This window comes from Heptranchias perlo, chromosome 43 (assembly GCF_035084215.1).
Source record: "Heptranchias perlo isolate sHepPer1 chromosome 43, sHepPer1.hap1, whole genome shotgun sequence".
Lineage (NCBI taxonomy): Eukaryota > Metazoa > Chordata > Chondrichthyes > Hexanchiformes > Hexanchidae > Heptranchias > Heptranchias perlo.
In genome coordinates this window covers 7,524,357-7,539,729 of record NC_090367.1, presented here as the reverse complement: position 1 = coordinate 7,539,729, position 15,373 = coordinate 7,524,357, and the positions used below count along the sequence as shown (strand labels likewise).

The 15,373-nt window shown below is 51.4% G+C and overlaps 1 protein-coding gene across 18 annotated transcripts in view; it reads right to left on the bottom strand.

Moving 5' to 3' along the window:
• LOC137306476 (neurexin-2-like) overlaps positions 1–15,373 on the bottom strand; it is a 1,403,359-nt gene that overhangs the window by 120,538 nt on the left and 1,267,448 nt on the right. For 17 of the 18 annotated variants that reach the window (XM_067975720.1, XM_067975733.1, XM_067975727.1 and 14 more), the window contains one exon: positions 14,625–14,947. In XM_067975720.1, coding sequence (XP_067831821.1) covers positions 14,625–14,947 — 323 coding nt within the window. The remainder of the gene's footprint in view (positions 1–14,624; positions 14,948–15,373) is intronic. The other variant, XM_067975734.1, reaches the window with a different exon arrangement.

Sequence of the window (15,373 nt, the reverse complement as noted above, 5' to 3'; positions counted from 1 at the left end):
GAGCCCCACTCCAGAGACTTGAGCCCCATAATCCAGGCCTGACACTCCCGGTGCCAGTACTGAGGGAGTGCCGCACTGTCGGAGGTGCCGTCTTTCCGATGAGACGTTAAACCCAAGGCCCTGACTGTTCTCTCAGGTGGACGTAAAAGATCCCACGGCCACTATTGGAAGAAGAGCAGGGGGGAGTTCTCCCCAGCGTCCTGGGGCCAATATTTATCCCTCAACCAACATCACTAAAAATCAGATTATCTGGTCATTATCACATTGCTGTTTGTGGGATCTTGCTGTGCGCAAATTGGCTGCCGCATTTCCTACATTACAACAGTAACTACACTTCAAAAGTACTTCATTGGCTTTCCTGAGGACGTGAGAGGCGCTATATAAATGCAAGTCTTTCATTCTTTTAATATCCTTCTTTAGCTCGGCGACAGTTGAGAGAGGCAAAACACGGGTTACTTGAAACATGAGTACTGAGCAAGAGTCAGGTGCGGGTGAGTGATGGAAACCAATGGCCCAAGGCCGTGCGCTGGGAGAAAACCACAGGCTTTGCTGAGGGATTTTATGCGATGACCCATCACTCCCCCGAAGGTAATCATCCATGCTGTGTTTCACGATGTAACGCTCATGACAACTGCCCCTTGAACTTATCACGAGCAACGCCACCGGAGATGTGCGAGTGGATATTCTCAGAGTGGCTGTTGATTGGTGCACTGCTTGGTGATTCCAGTTTTGATTCATCATTCTTTGATGAATATGAAATTTCGGACAATGACGTCCAAGTGTGATAGAATATGTGCATGAATCGCAGCAAGATACACGACCGTCACACAGTTTATAATATAACGATAGAAAGAGGGATAGGTGGATGGGGGGAGAGATGGAGGGAGGGATGGATAGAAGGGATAGAAGGAGGGATGGATGGAGGGAGGGATGGAGGGAGAGATGGATGGAGGGAGGGAAGGAGGGATGGATGGAGGGAGGGATGGATGGATGGATGAAGGGAGAGATGGAGGGATGGAGGGAGGGATGGATGGATGGAGGGAGGGATGGATGGATGGATGGAGAGAGAGATGGATGGAGGGAGGGAGGGAGAGATGGATGGAGGGAGGGAGGGAGAGATGGATGGAGGGAGGGAGGGATGGATGGAGGTCGGGATAGATGGAGGGAGGGAGGGATGGATGGAGGGATGGACGGAGGGAGGGATGGAAGGAGGGATGGGTGAATGGATGGATGGATGGCTAGGGAGCTGAATGGATGGATAAGGTAAGGGGATAGATGGAAGGAAGGATGGACGGATAGATGGATATCAGGATGGATGAACCTTGATACAGTCAGAAGATGCTAAATTCACTCTGCTCTGTTAGTTGATCTCAGCTGGAACAGTAGTAGGGGATGTTAAAATTACCCTCTGTGTCTAGCGAGGGGGAAAGACAGCCAGGGGGTGCCTGCTCCCAATTACTAAGCAGTTAGCAATTGTAAAGTGTATGTGTGTGGACCTCAGGTGAGAACAGGATTGGTCTTGTGATGCCCACAGAGTCGAATAGCTCCCTACTGCTCTTTGTGCCGCTTGCTAATGAAGAATGGTCAGTTGGGTAGGGGATGACATTCCGTGCCTGTGTAAGGGAACACCAGCAAGTAATTAGTCCGGAAGAGGGAAGCCGTCGCACAGATTACAGCAGCAAGCAAAACAAAGGGATAGGAGATTGGCCCGAGGTCTGGCCGGCTCCTTTGTAATGTAAATTATTTTCTGATAGTCAGAGAATGCTATTGAAGCTAACAGCGTCGTGATAGACTGCACCCAGGACAGTGTTTCAAACCTTTCCTATCGAGATGAAACGATGTACCGATTAGCATATCAAACGCAGCTCGACTCCCGAGGAGGAGAGCTGAGAGGGTGGGTGGGAAGGGCGTGAGGGATGGGTCGGTGGGGGGGCGGTGGGGGGGGGGGGAGGATGGAGGGACTCCATCACATTTGCAGGGACAATAAATTGGACAAAGAGTGCAGATCGGAAGAGTTAACCGTCCTGCACTGTGAGGGTCTTCGCTACCCCAACTATGGGTCCCGTTTCCAGGGATCTTTCTTTCCCCGTGGAACGGAAGTGGGCGGGGGGGGGCTTTATCCGCGAGGGGCCGACTATTAATGGAATGCAGCCTCACTGCCGATCGCTGCTTCCCGGTCGCCGGAGACCACGGTGCTGCTGCCTGTTCCTGGCAGCTCCGAGTCTGTGTCAGGCCCCGCTCGAGGAGCTGCTTTTTGTCCCCACCACTGGCACCAGCAGGATCCCAGCACCGAGTTAACCGTTTGGGCGTGCAACACCGTGCTTTCTGGCCGGTCAGCAGGCCGAACGGATGGGCCAGCTTTTGCCAGCCGGTGATGCAGTTTCCCGAGGCGCCCGAGTGCGCCAAGTCGACTGTGCCGATCTATGCCCGGTGTTTGCCCGTTACCCTAGCAACGTGGGAAAAAAGAACAACAACTCGCATTTATACAGCGCCTTTAACGTAGTAAAAACGTCCCAAGGCGCTTCAAAGGAGCGTAAATCAAACCAAATCTGACACCGAGCCACATAAGGAGATATTAGGACAGGTGACCGAAAGCTCGGTCAAAGAGGTAGGTTTTAAGGAGCGTCTTAAAGGAGGAGAGAGAGGCGGAGAGGTTTAGGGAGGGAATTCCAGAGCTTAGGGCCCAAGCAGCTGAAAGCACGGCCGCCAATAGTGGGGCAAAGGGAGTGGGGGATGCGCAAGAGGCCAGAATTGGAGGAGCGCAGAGATCTCGGAGGGTTGTAGGGGCTGGAGGAGGTTTCAGAGATAGGGAGGGGGGGGCGAGGCCATGGAGGGATTTGAACACGAGGACGAGAATTTTAAAATCGAGACTTTGCTGGACCGGGAGCCGATGTAGGTCAACGAGCACAGGGCGGGTGAGGGGTGAACGGGACTCGGTGCGAGTTAGGATACGGGGACGGCCGAGTTTTGGATGAGCTGGAGTTTACGGAGGGTGGGGGATGGGAGGCCGGGCCAGGAGAGGAACCGTCCCACAATGCAACAGGGTGGATTGGAGCCCACCGGGCCCTCGGGGGAAGGGCTGTACTATACCGCGGACAAATAAAGACAAATTCAATTCTTATTACGTGGGATTCAGCTGGTGCGTGTGCTGAGGAACATTCCTTGATTCCTTTGGTTTCTCCATGAAAGCTAAAAACAGTGGCCTTGTCCATCGAATATATATAAAAATGAGCTTGAATTTATATAGCACCTTTCACATCCTCAGGAATGCTCCACAGCCAATGAAGTACATTTGAAGTGCAATCATTGTTATTTTTCAGGCAAAGGTGGCAGCCATTTTGTGCATAGTAAGATCCCACAAACAGAAATGAGATCAATGACCAGTTAATCTGCTTATTTTCAGTGAGGTTGGTTGAGGGAGGAATATTGGCCAGGACACCGGGGAGAACTCCCCTGCTCTTATTTAAAATAGTGCCGTGGGATCTTTTACGTCTACCTGAGAGGGGCAGACGGGGCCTCGGTTTAACGTCTCATCTGAAAGACGGCACCACCGACAGTGCAGCACTCCCTCAGCACTGGCACTGAGAGTGCCAGCCTAGATTTTGTGCTCAAGTCTCTGGAGTGGGGCTTGAACCCACAACCTTCTGAAGGTGAGTAATACCGACTGAGCCACAGAGCATTCCAGTCCAAGGCTGCTTTGCCACCCTGCCATGTCTCAACTGGTTTATCCAAGGGGGTTGTTGAGCTGTACAGACGGGTGCTCCTGGGCTAGGGGTGGGGGTACGGAGGAAATCAGTCAGGGTTCCTGCACCTGATGGATATTCAGCGACCCCCCCCTCGCTGGAGCTGCATGTGTGTTTGTCAGTTTGGCTGTGATGCCCACTACAGTTGAATAAGAGGGGAGAAAATTGCCACTTCTTAAAAAACCACTAAACAGGAATATGTGTGAACCTATGCACTCTGATAGCTGAGTTAGTAACTGTGGTACCAGGCTACATGGAGCAGGAAGGCCTCAGGTCTGAGTCAGCTGATCTCTGTCGGGGATGCAGTGGGGTTGGGAGGGGTGGGGGGAGCATCCAGTCAGGGTTTCTCTTTCCGATTAATATCCTAGGACCTCCCCACCGCCCCCCCTCACTCCCTCACTGCTGGAAAGCACGGGTACGAGCGGATAGAATTAAGCTGGGCCGCGATGCTCCCTACAGTCGAATAGTCTGCCGACGCTTATCACCCCGGCGCGCAGTGAGCAGCCAATGCCTTTAGGAACGCAGCTGGCAGCTTGGTAGCACCTTTGATTTGAACAAGTTAAAACAAACTCGGAGCCTCGGTGCAGACCGAACCCACAGTGTGAAAACAGGTCATAAAAATCACTCTTCTGTATAAAGCTGCCACTTCAAATCAGCCCGGGGAAAGAGTTCAGTTATAAAACTTCTCATTATCAATTACATATGCTTCATAGAAATTGTACACATAAATAAATAATAAATAATCTGTTTCCACATTAATTTATTTCAACTGACCTCCCCTTCATTCCAAAATGATATATAACCCATTTTATAGATAATTTAATTGCTCCATTAATGATATTGCTGTCATCTCAATGTTGACATAATTTCTTTGTGCAGATTAGTCTATTTCACATTGATTTTTTTTTTAAACATTCATCTTAAACCCGAGAGAACGAAACCAGCAGAATAATCAGCCTGTGTTACACGGACCCTGATAAGCAAAGTATCCTTTGTATAAGATGAGCATCGCCACGGTACACCAACCATAGAATCATAGAAGTTACAACATGGAAACAGGCCCTTCGGCCCAACATGTCCATGTTGCCCAGTTTATACCACTACGCTAGTCCCAATTGCCTGCACTTGGCCCATATCCCTCTATACCCATCTTACCCATGTAACTGTCCAAATGCTTTTTAAAAGACAAAATTGTACCCGCCTCTACTACTGCCTCTGGCAGCTCGTTCCAGACACTCACCACCCTTTGCGTGAAAAAATTGCCCCTCTGGACCCTTTTGTATCTCTCCCCTCTCACCTTAAATCTGTGCCCCCTCGTTTATAGACTCCCCGACCTTTGGGAAAAGATTTTGACTATCTACCTTATCTATGCCCCTCATTATTTTATAGACTTCTATAAGATCACCCCTAAACCTCCTACTCTCCAGGGAATAAAGTCCCAGTCTGTCTAACCTCTCCCTGTAAGTCAAACCATCAAGTCCCGGTAGCATCCTAGTAAATCTTTTCTGCACTCTTTCTAGTTTAATAATATCCTTTCTATAATAGGGTTATAATGCAGCGTTTCAACGAGTGTGGCACCAAGGAGCCCCAGCAAAATTGAAGTCAATGGGAATCACGGGGAAAACCCTCCAGCGGCTGGAGCCGCACCCAGCACAAAGGAAGATGGCAGTGGCTAACGGAGGCCAACCATCCCAGCCCCAGGACACCGCCGCAGGAGCTCCCCAGGGCAGCCCCCCCAAGCCCAACCATCCCCAGCCGCCCCACCGATGACCCACCCCCCCCATCACAAGGCCACAAATGGGGACACCCGCCGACAACCGCACAGTGCCCAGCCCCACCCGCAACCCCCCCAGACAATGAAGCAGTCCCCGCCCGCACGCGCCAAGGCCCGGACAACAGGTGTATCTGGAATATTAAATGTTTTGAGTGTGTGCACACACTTCCTATCAGCCTGCCAACTTGCGTTTCTAAAGCTCTGGGGCTCAGTGAATAGCACGCGTGCAGAAGGTCGAAGGTTCGAGTCCCACTCCAGGGACTCGAGCCCCATAATCCAGGCCCGACACTCCCAGTGCCAGTGCTGAGGGAGTGCTGCACTGTCGGAGGTGCCGTCTTTCGGATGAGACGTTAAACCGAGGCCCCGTCTGCCCCTCTTAGGTGGCTGTAAAAGATCCCATGGCACTATTTTAAATAAGAGCAGGGGAGTTCTCCACGGTGTCCTGGCCAATATTCCTCCCTCAACCAACATTAGTAAAAAAACGATATTGTCTGGTCATTTTTCTCATTGCTGTTTGTGGGATCTTGCTGTGCGCAAATCGGCTCCCCGTTTCCTACATTGCAACAGTGACTATACTTCAAAAGTACCTCTTTGGCAGTGAAGCGCTTTGGGGCGACCTGAGGTCATGAAGGGCGCTATATCAATGCAATAAGTTTTTGCCTGGACCTGTTCAGCCTGAGTGAGGCTTATATCCTATAACTTCCGGCAACACTTCATTCCGTCACGCTGTGATCAGCACACAGTGTTCGTCACGCTGTGTCCGTCACGCTGTGTCCGTCACGCTGTGTCCGTCACGCAGTCTCCGTCACGCAGTGTCCGTCACGCAGTGTCCTTCACGCAGTGTCCGTCACGCAGTGTCCTTCACGCAGTGTCCGTCACGCTGTGTCCGTCACGCAGTCTCCGTCACGCAGTGTCCGTCACGCAGTGTCCTTCACGCAGTGTCCGTCACGCTGTCTCCGTCACGCAGTGTCCGTCACGCAGTGTCCGTCACGCAGTGTCCGTCACGCAGTCTCCGTCACGCAGTGTCCGTCACGCAGTGTCCGTCACGCAGTCTCAGTCACGCAGTATCCTTCACGCTGTCTCCGTCACGCTGTCTCCGTCACGCTGTCTCCGTCACGCAGTGTCCGTCACGCAGTGTCCTTCACGCAGTATCCTTCACGCAGTCTCAGTCACGCAGTGTCCGTCACGCAGTATCCTTCACGCAGTATCCTTCACGCTGTCTCCGTCACGCAGTGTCCGTCACGCAGTGTCCTTCACGCAGTGTCCTTCACGCTGTCTCCGTCACGCTGTCTCCGTCACGCAGTGTCCGTCACGCAGTGTCCTTCACGCTGTCTCCGTCACGCTGTCTCCGTCACGCTGTCTCCGTCACGCAGTGTCCGTCACGCAGTGTCCTTCACGCAGTGTCCTTCACGCTGTCTCCGTCACGCTGTCTCCGTCACGCAGTGTCCGTCACGCAGTATCCTTCACGCTGTCTCCGTCACGCAGTGTCCGTCACGCAGTCTCAGTCACGCAGTGTCCGTCACGCAGTATCCTTCACGCTGTCTCCGTCACGCAGTGTCCGTCACGCAGTATCCTTCACGCTGTCTCCGTCACGCAGTGTCCGTCACGCAGTATCCTTCACGCTGTCTCCGTTACGCAGTGTCCGTCACGCAGTGTCCGTCACGCAGTATCCTTCACGCTGTCTCCGTCACGCAGTGTCCGTCACGCAGTATCCTTCACGCTGTCTCCGTCACGCAGTGTCCGTCACGCAGTATCCTTCACGCTGTCTCCGTTACGCAGTGTCCGTCACGCAGTGTCCGTCACGCAGTATCCTTCACGCTGTCTCCGTTACGCAGTGTCCGTCACGCAGTGTCCGTCACGCAGTATCCTTCACGCTGTCTCCGTCACGCAGTGTCCGTCACGCAGTATCCTTCACGCTGTCTCCGTCACGCAGTGTCCGTCACGCAGTATCCTTCACGCTGTCTCCGTTACGCAGTGTCCGTCACGCAGTGTCCGTCACGCAGTATCCTTCACGCTGTCTCCGTTACGCAGTGTCCGTCACGCAGTGTCCGTCACGCAGTATCCTTCACGCTGTCTCCGTCACGCAGTGTCCGTCACGCAGTATCCTTCACGCTGTCTCTGTCACGCAGTGTCCGTCACGCAGTGTCCGTCACGCAGTATCCTTCACGCTGTCTCCGTCACGCAGTCTCCGTCACGCAGTGTCCGTCACGCTATCGCTGTCACCCTTCATTCGCATCAATTTGGTCATTCATTTTAATGCAGCATTGGTTGAGCCCGTCTGGGATATTTATATGAGTCTCAGGTCTGGGGACAGACTGGACACTTCCAACTGTCAAAAGATATGTTAAAAAAAAATGGAGAGAAAGAAAACCAGTCGCTTCACGCTGGTCTCTTCTGACCTGGAGCCAGGAATTTACAAGCATCCGCCAATTTGCAGGCTGCCCTCACCAACAGCAGTTAATCTCCAGTTAACCCTGGGAGCAGCCTATTAGGCTTCGTGGCCTTAAGAGGGATGGGCCAGTTAAAGAGCTACACCTTAGCAGCAGAATAGTGGGCCCCTGGAACAGGCTGCCGGCGGAGGCCGATTCGCTGAATTCCTTCAGGCGAGAGCAGGACCTGTTTCTGGCTGGGGCGGAGATCGCCTCTTACAAAAGGAAAGAATTATCGGGGCCAGAGTGATCTCCTGGACTAGTTTCCATCGCCAAAGTTCGTGAGGGGGGGGGGTTTGGAGAGGAATCTTTCTCCCCTCAAATTGGCCAGGTTTTTTTTTTTATCTGGTTTATCGCCTCTCCCAGGAGATCACGTGATTTCGGGTGGGATGGGGAGTGTATATATTGTGATACACGAGGTACCACAATTGCGTGGGACCGGCTGGACGGGCCAGAGGGTCATTTCCTCTCGGTCATTGTTCCTATGTTGATAATAATACTTGGTGCTTCACATGGGACGATGCCCCTGTTGTTATCAGACAGCGTGACGTCTAACTTACCACGAGCAATGCTCGCGGAAGATCCCCGGATCTTCGCACTGTTCGGATCATAAGAGGGCAACAAGGGAATGACTGGTAACACACTTCACGTCTCATGTCAGTTGAGACTTAAAGGAGAAAACAAAAAAGCCTTTAAAACCTATCCCTCTCGCAGCCAGCTCTTACTCTGAAACATTTCCAACCTGCAGGGGCCACTGTTGAGATAGAATTAAGGCATTTTGTGTTACTGTTTGTGAGTTGTCGGTGTGTGATGTTCCATGCTAACACGGACATGATTCTGTGCCTCATTGAGCACAGGGCCTAGTTTCCCCAAGCCCCAAGAGTGCCTGTCAGAAGCATGTAATATCAGGGCCTCTGTCCTACTGAAGCTCCAAGAGGAGCGGGCAACACCCTGATAAACAGGGCAAGATTGGACTAAGCAGGTCGAGGGTCCCAGATTCTGCACTGCTCTCACTCCGTCCCACAGTCATTATAAAGGTCCCTTTTGAAAAGCAGTACTCCCCCTGATCACTGTATAGTGCTCCTTGCTGGATATATAACAGATAAGGTTCAGGCAAGAGGAGACATCTTCTACAGGGTGTCCCCGCAATGCAAAAGTTCTGTAAACTTCAGTTCATCCAAAACTCTGCTGCCCCCGTATCCTAACTCGCACCACGTCCCGTTCACCCGTCACCCCCTGTGCTCGCTGACCGACGTTGGCTCCCGGTCCGGGAACGCCTCGAGTTTAAAATTCTCATCCTTGTGTTCAAATCTCTCCATGGCCCTCGCTCCCCTCCTTATCTCTGTAACCTCCTCCAGCCCCTACCGCCCTCTGAGATCGCTGCGCGCCTCCAAGCCCGGCCTCTTGTGCATCCCTGATTTTCTCCGCCCCCACCACTGGCGGCCCTAAGCTCTGGAATTCTCTCCCTAGACCTCTCCGCCTCTCTCAACCTCGGTCTCCTCCTTTAAGACGCTCCTGAAAACCTCCTTAACCAAGCTTTTGGTCACCTGTCCTCATATCTGAGCATGAAGCTCGGTGTCAAATTTTATCTGATAATCGCTCCTGAGAAGCGCCTTGGGGACGTTTTACTATGGTAAAGGTGCTGTATAAATGCAAGTTGTCCTAAAAACTATGTTAGCAGTCCCTATAATGTTGGCCATTCCTCATCGTGTTAACCCAGACTTCTTGGCCTCTGGATGAAGTCGATGAATTAAGAACAATTGCAGAGTTCCTTGAGGGCCTTTGGTTTTTTTCGTTGCTGCGCCCTCATTATCGGGGACACACGCTCGTTAACAAGGCTGATTTAATTCGCCTGCGTTGCTCCCGCCAAATCCGCGGCCCAGCAGGCCTCGGCCCCCTTCGGCTTTTTCGGGCGTTTTTTTGGGAGGCACTGACGGGGCTCGGGCCAGCCCCTCGCGGTAACGGAGGGGCCCCCCCACTTCGTGCGAGCGTGGTGCGACTCCCGGCAGAGATGAAAGGACAGCCGGTCGGCCGGCCTAACAACTGCAGGTGTTGCCATGGCGACGCCAGCTCCCTTCTTCTCAGAGGCGTTTCACTGCAGGGAGCCCAGGCTGACCCGAAGCGTAGGCCTCTCGATGATCAAAGGAAAGCGGGCAGAAGAGCAATTCATTTTCTTTCCACAGAATAACAGGATATTTCATTCAACATCCAATGACCTTTCGAGGTTTGGGTTGAAATACGAGCTCACTTTTTAACTTGTGTTTTTTCCTTGCCAAAAGGACACATTAATCCCATGAATAGTAAATGCAGAACAGGTCATCTGTAAAATGCTGTCAGGAACTGTTTGTAAAAAAGAGTGGTTTGATGCTCAGTCATAGTGTGAGACAAAAGAGGTAGGACTTGGCCAGAATTTCAGTGCAGCTAAATATTACATTTGACAACCAGTCACCCAATATTAAGAACTATGTCTTATCTTGAAACATGAAAAGAAAATACATTTTGCACAAAATTAATCTTAGACACAGGAGAAGCTGGGCTACATTAAGCTTGAGACCATTCTCATTTCCTTGTGAAAGTGAGTCTTGTTGGGGTTGTTCTCCTCAAAGCAGAGAAGGTTAAGGGGAGATTTGATAGAGGTGCTCAAAATTACGAGGGGTTTTGATAGAGGAGATAGGGAGAAACTGTTTCCAATGGCAGGAGGGTCGGTAACCAGAGGAACCAGATTTAAGATAATTGGCAAGAAGAACCAGGGGGGGAGATGAGGAGGATTTTTTTTACGCAGCGAGTTGTGATGATCTGGAATGCGCTGCCTGAGAGGGCGGTGGAAGCAGATTCAATAATAACTTCCAAAAGGGAATTGGATAAATACTTGAAAAGGAAACATTTGCAGGGCTGTGGGGAAAGAGCAGGGGGGGGGGGAGCAGGATTAATTGGATAGCTCTTTCAGAGAGCCAGCACAGGCCTCCCTCTGTGCTGTAAGATTCTATGATTCTACGGCTTGGTTTTCAGTTGGTAGTCCTCTCACTTCTGGGTCAGGAGGTTATGGGTTCGAGCCCCACTTGAGGCGACTTAAGCCCGTACTCTAAACCTTCACAACCTGTGCAGTACTGAGGGAGTGCTGCATTATCTGAAGTACCATCCTTTGGATGAGTGCTCCCGAGGAGTTCTGGCCAACATTCCACCCTCAATGAATGACATCAAAACTGATTAACAGGCCATTTACCTCATTGCTGTTTGTACAACGTGGCAGCCAATTTGTGCACAGCAAGATCCCACAAACAGCAGTGGGACAATGACCAGATAACCTGTTTTTTTTCGTGATGTTGGTTGAGGGATAAATATTGGTCCAGGACACCGGGGAGAACCTCCTGCTCTTCTTCCAATAGTGGCCATGGGATCTTTTCAATCCACCTGAGTCAGGGCCTTGGTTTAACGTCTCATCTGAAAGACAGCGGCTCTGACAGTGCAGCACTCCCTCAGTACCGGCACTGGGAGTGTCGGCCTGGATTATGGGGCTCAAGAAGACTGGCTAGGCTGGGGTTGTTTTCTTTGGAACAGAGGAGGCTGAGGGGACATTTAATTGAGGTGTATAAAATTATGAGGAGCCGAGATAGAGTGGATAGGAAGGACCTATTTCCCTTAGCAGAGATGTCATTAAGCAGGGGTCATAGATTTAAAGTAATTGGTAGAAGGATTAGGGGGGAATTGAGGAGAAATTTTTTCACGCAGAGGGTGGTGGGGGTCTGGAACTCACTGCCTGAAAGGGTGGGAGAGGCAGAAACCCTCAGCTCATTTAAAAAGTACTTGAAGTGCTGTAACCCACAAGGGCTGTGGACCATGTGCTGGAAAGTGGGATGAGGCTGGATAGCTCTTTTTCGGCCGGCATGGACACGATGGGCCGAACAGCCTCCTTCCGTGGCGTAAATTTCGACTATTCTACGCAGTCTCTGGACTGGGTCTCAAATCCTCAGAGGTGAGAATGATCCCAACTGAGCCAGGGCGGAAGTCAACGTAATCGACTGTATCTGTGACGTGCTGTGAGATATGATACGTTGCCATGAAATTATATCAGTCCTTTCCTTCAATTTCCTCCCCCCTTTCTCCTGAAGGCGCTGACTCACGAGGGGGAGAATTTCCACAGCTCCCCCACGTTGAAATTTAAAGGGGTCGCCCCCGGGTGTGTCAAAATTGACAGAGTGGCCCCCCCCCCGGGAGTGTGTCGATATTTGCAAGGCGTGCGCTGGTAGTTACAGGAGCGTGTTGAGCTTTGCAGGGGGTATCTGGGATTGTGGCAATATTTGTCCGCTGTCAATATTTTGCAGGGAGCCCTCACACTGAAAACTTTGCAGAGCTCTGCTCTACATGATCGGCGAATCACTCTTCTTACTGTTTATTAATGGGATAGAAAGCCTGGCTGGTCGTTCTAGCCTCAGTTGTCTGGGTAGAGTATGGTGCTGTCACCATCTCTGCTATTGCCGAACGTGTGAACATAATTGCAATAACAATCCCACCAGCTCCAGTCACTTTAGTCGAGAATTTACGATGGGTGTCAGTGGATATTACATCCACTGACAGATCTCATCTTGTTTCTGAACTGAGGGTCATTCATATGTCAGTACATCCCTGAGCAGGCATTCACCATATTCATAAAACTTAATAATTAGAAAGAAATTCCCCTCTTCAAAGAAAACGCAGATATAATCCCCCGTTTTGTCATCTCTACTTACTTGGGTCTGAATACAAACTGATTGATATTCCTTATTTACCACAGTGCCTGTACAGTACACAGTGGGTAAAGAGGAACGATTCACTCCTGTCTGGTACTGTACGGCCCGTGTGTGTCTCAGTGTCAGCTCCTGTACATGTACAGTACACAGTGGGTAAAAGGGAACGATTCACTCCCGTCTGGTACTGTACGGCCCGTGTGTGTCTCAGTGTCTCCTGTACATGTACAGTACACAGTGGGTAAAAGGGAACGATTCACTCCCGTCTGGTACTGCACGGCCCGTGTGTGTCTCAGTGTCTCCTGTACATGTACAGTACACAGTGGGTAAAAGGGAACGATTCACTCCCGTCTGGTACTGTACGGCCCGTGTGTGTCTCAGTATCTCCTGTACATGTACAGTACACAGTGGGTAAAAGGGAATGAGTCACTCCTGTCTGGTACTGTACGGCCCATGTGTGTCTCAGTATCTCCTGTACATGTACAGTACACAGTGGGTAAAAGGGAATGATTCACTCCTGTCTGTGTGTCTGTCTCCGGTAGATCTGTGTCTCCAGCAGCTCTAATAACTGTGAGCTGGTCAGAGGGTCGAGGGATCTATGTGCTCATTATCCCAGATGGACAGTCAATAGCGAGGTTACGATGAAGAGTTCGTCTGTGTGGAAGGATCCCCTTGTGCCTGAAGCCCTCCCCATCTCTCCTGGGGGTGTTGGTCCCACAGGCACTGGAAACCAATCCTCCGCCTCAGCGAAACGGCCATTGGTCCTGTGTGAGTGGCGACAGGGCACTGAGGCCAAGTGCATCCCCAATGCCTCGCTGGCTGAGATCAGTTAACGTGGCACAGAGCAGGGACAGGCCTGGGCACTCAGGACTGCATCTACCCTCCGAAACAGAGAGGTTAGCGAATTGGATTGAAGGCACGAGGTAATGTGACAAAGCCTTGAGAGGAGAATGAGAGCGGGCTGATTCATTACTGAGGTTACTCCTGACCATAGTTTCAAATGAAACCCTGACTGTAGGGCAAGGGGATATAGAATTACAGAGAATTTACAGCACAGAAACAGGCCATTCGGCCCAACTGGTCCATGCCAGCGTTTATGCTCCACACGAGCCTCCTCCCTCCCTACTTCATCTCACCCTATCACCATATCCTTCTATTCCTTTCTCCCTCATGTGTTTATCGAGCTTCCCCTTAAATGTATCTACACTATTCCCCTCGACTACTCCTTGTGGGAGTGAGTTCCACATTCTCACCACTCTCTGGGTAAAGAAGTTTCTCCTGAATTCCCCTATTGGATTTATTAGTGACTATCTTATATTTATGGCCCCCTAGTTCTGGTCTCCCCCACAAGTGGAAACATCTTCTCTACGTCTACCCTATCGAACCCTTTCATAATCTTAAAGACCTCTATCAGGTCACCCCTCAGCCTTCTCTTTTCTAGAGAAAAGAGTCCCAGCCTGTTCAGCCTTTCCTGATAAGTTATAACCTCTCAGTTCTGGTATCACCCTTGTGAATCTTTTTTGCACCTTCTCCAGTGCCTCTATATCCTTTTTATAATATGGAGACCAGAACTGTGCACAATACTCCAAGTGTGGTCTAACCAAGGTTCTATACAAGTTTAACATAACTTCTCTGCTTTTCAATTCTATCCCTCTAGAAATGAACCCCAGTGCTTGGTTTGCCTTTTTTTATGGCCTTGTTAACCTGAATCGCTACTTTTAATGACTTGTGTATCTGTACCCCCAGATCCCTCTGCTCCTCTATCCAGTTTAGACATGGGTAGAAATAGGAGAGAGTGAGCAGTATGTAGAACTGGCCTCAAGGAGGGGAGTGGTGGGCAGTTGGATGGTGTGATGGGAGGTTGAGTAGATGGGCCGAACGATCTCCGCCTCGAGACATCGACCGTCGGGTGCGACCGTAACCCCTCGGTGACCCCGCCCCGCCTGCTCCTTACCTGGGTGATTCTGTCGTTCATGGTGGGTGACCTTCCTCTCCGCGTGGTGGTGGTTGCCATGGTGGTGGTGGTCTCCATGATGGTGGTGGACATGTCGGCCAGGAGGGTAGTGGCCGTGGTCTCGGTGGTCATCACCGAGGGCACCTCGCCCACCAGCCGCAGGTTACCCTCCACCTTGACGTTGGGGTCACTCTCAGCCGCGAGGGTCAGCACCTTCAAGCCGTTGTAGTAGAGGCCGGCCACCTGCCCCTGGAACGGTCGGCCGTGGTCCTTCCCGCCGATCTGGATGGAGGCTTGACTGTTGAAGATTGTCAGCTGTCGGCCTGGAATGATAACAAGGAGAGCAAGATCTGTACATGATATCAGTCACAGGGATAAACCCCCCTCCCCATGGCCCTCGTACACAAACCCTCCCCGACTTGCTACCGTAATCTGATGCTGTCACCACTTAACCCGTTCCCCTTTCCTCCTTCGGGGGGTGGGGGGGGGGGTGGGTGGGGGGGGGCAGTGGGGGGGGGCTACGAAACAGGAAAGAAAAAATCAACCAGTGTTGCTGCTCCTGATCACTCGTCCGTGAGTCCCGTGGAGAGGAGTTTCCTCAAGTCCTGATGCGGTCTGAATGGGGAGAATGACGCAGGGTTGCGGGAGGTGCTGCTGGAACGTTTTGAGCCCATAATCTGAAGGTCGAAGGCACTGATCATTCTCGGAATCCGGGACAGCCGCTCGGCCCATCGGGCTGGCTATCCCAT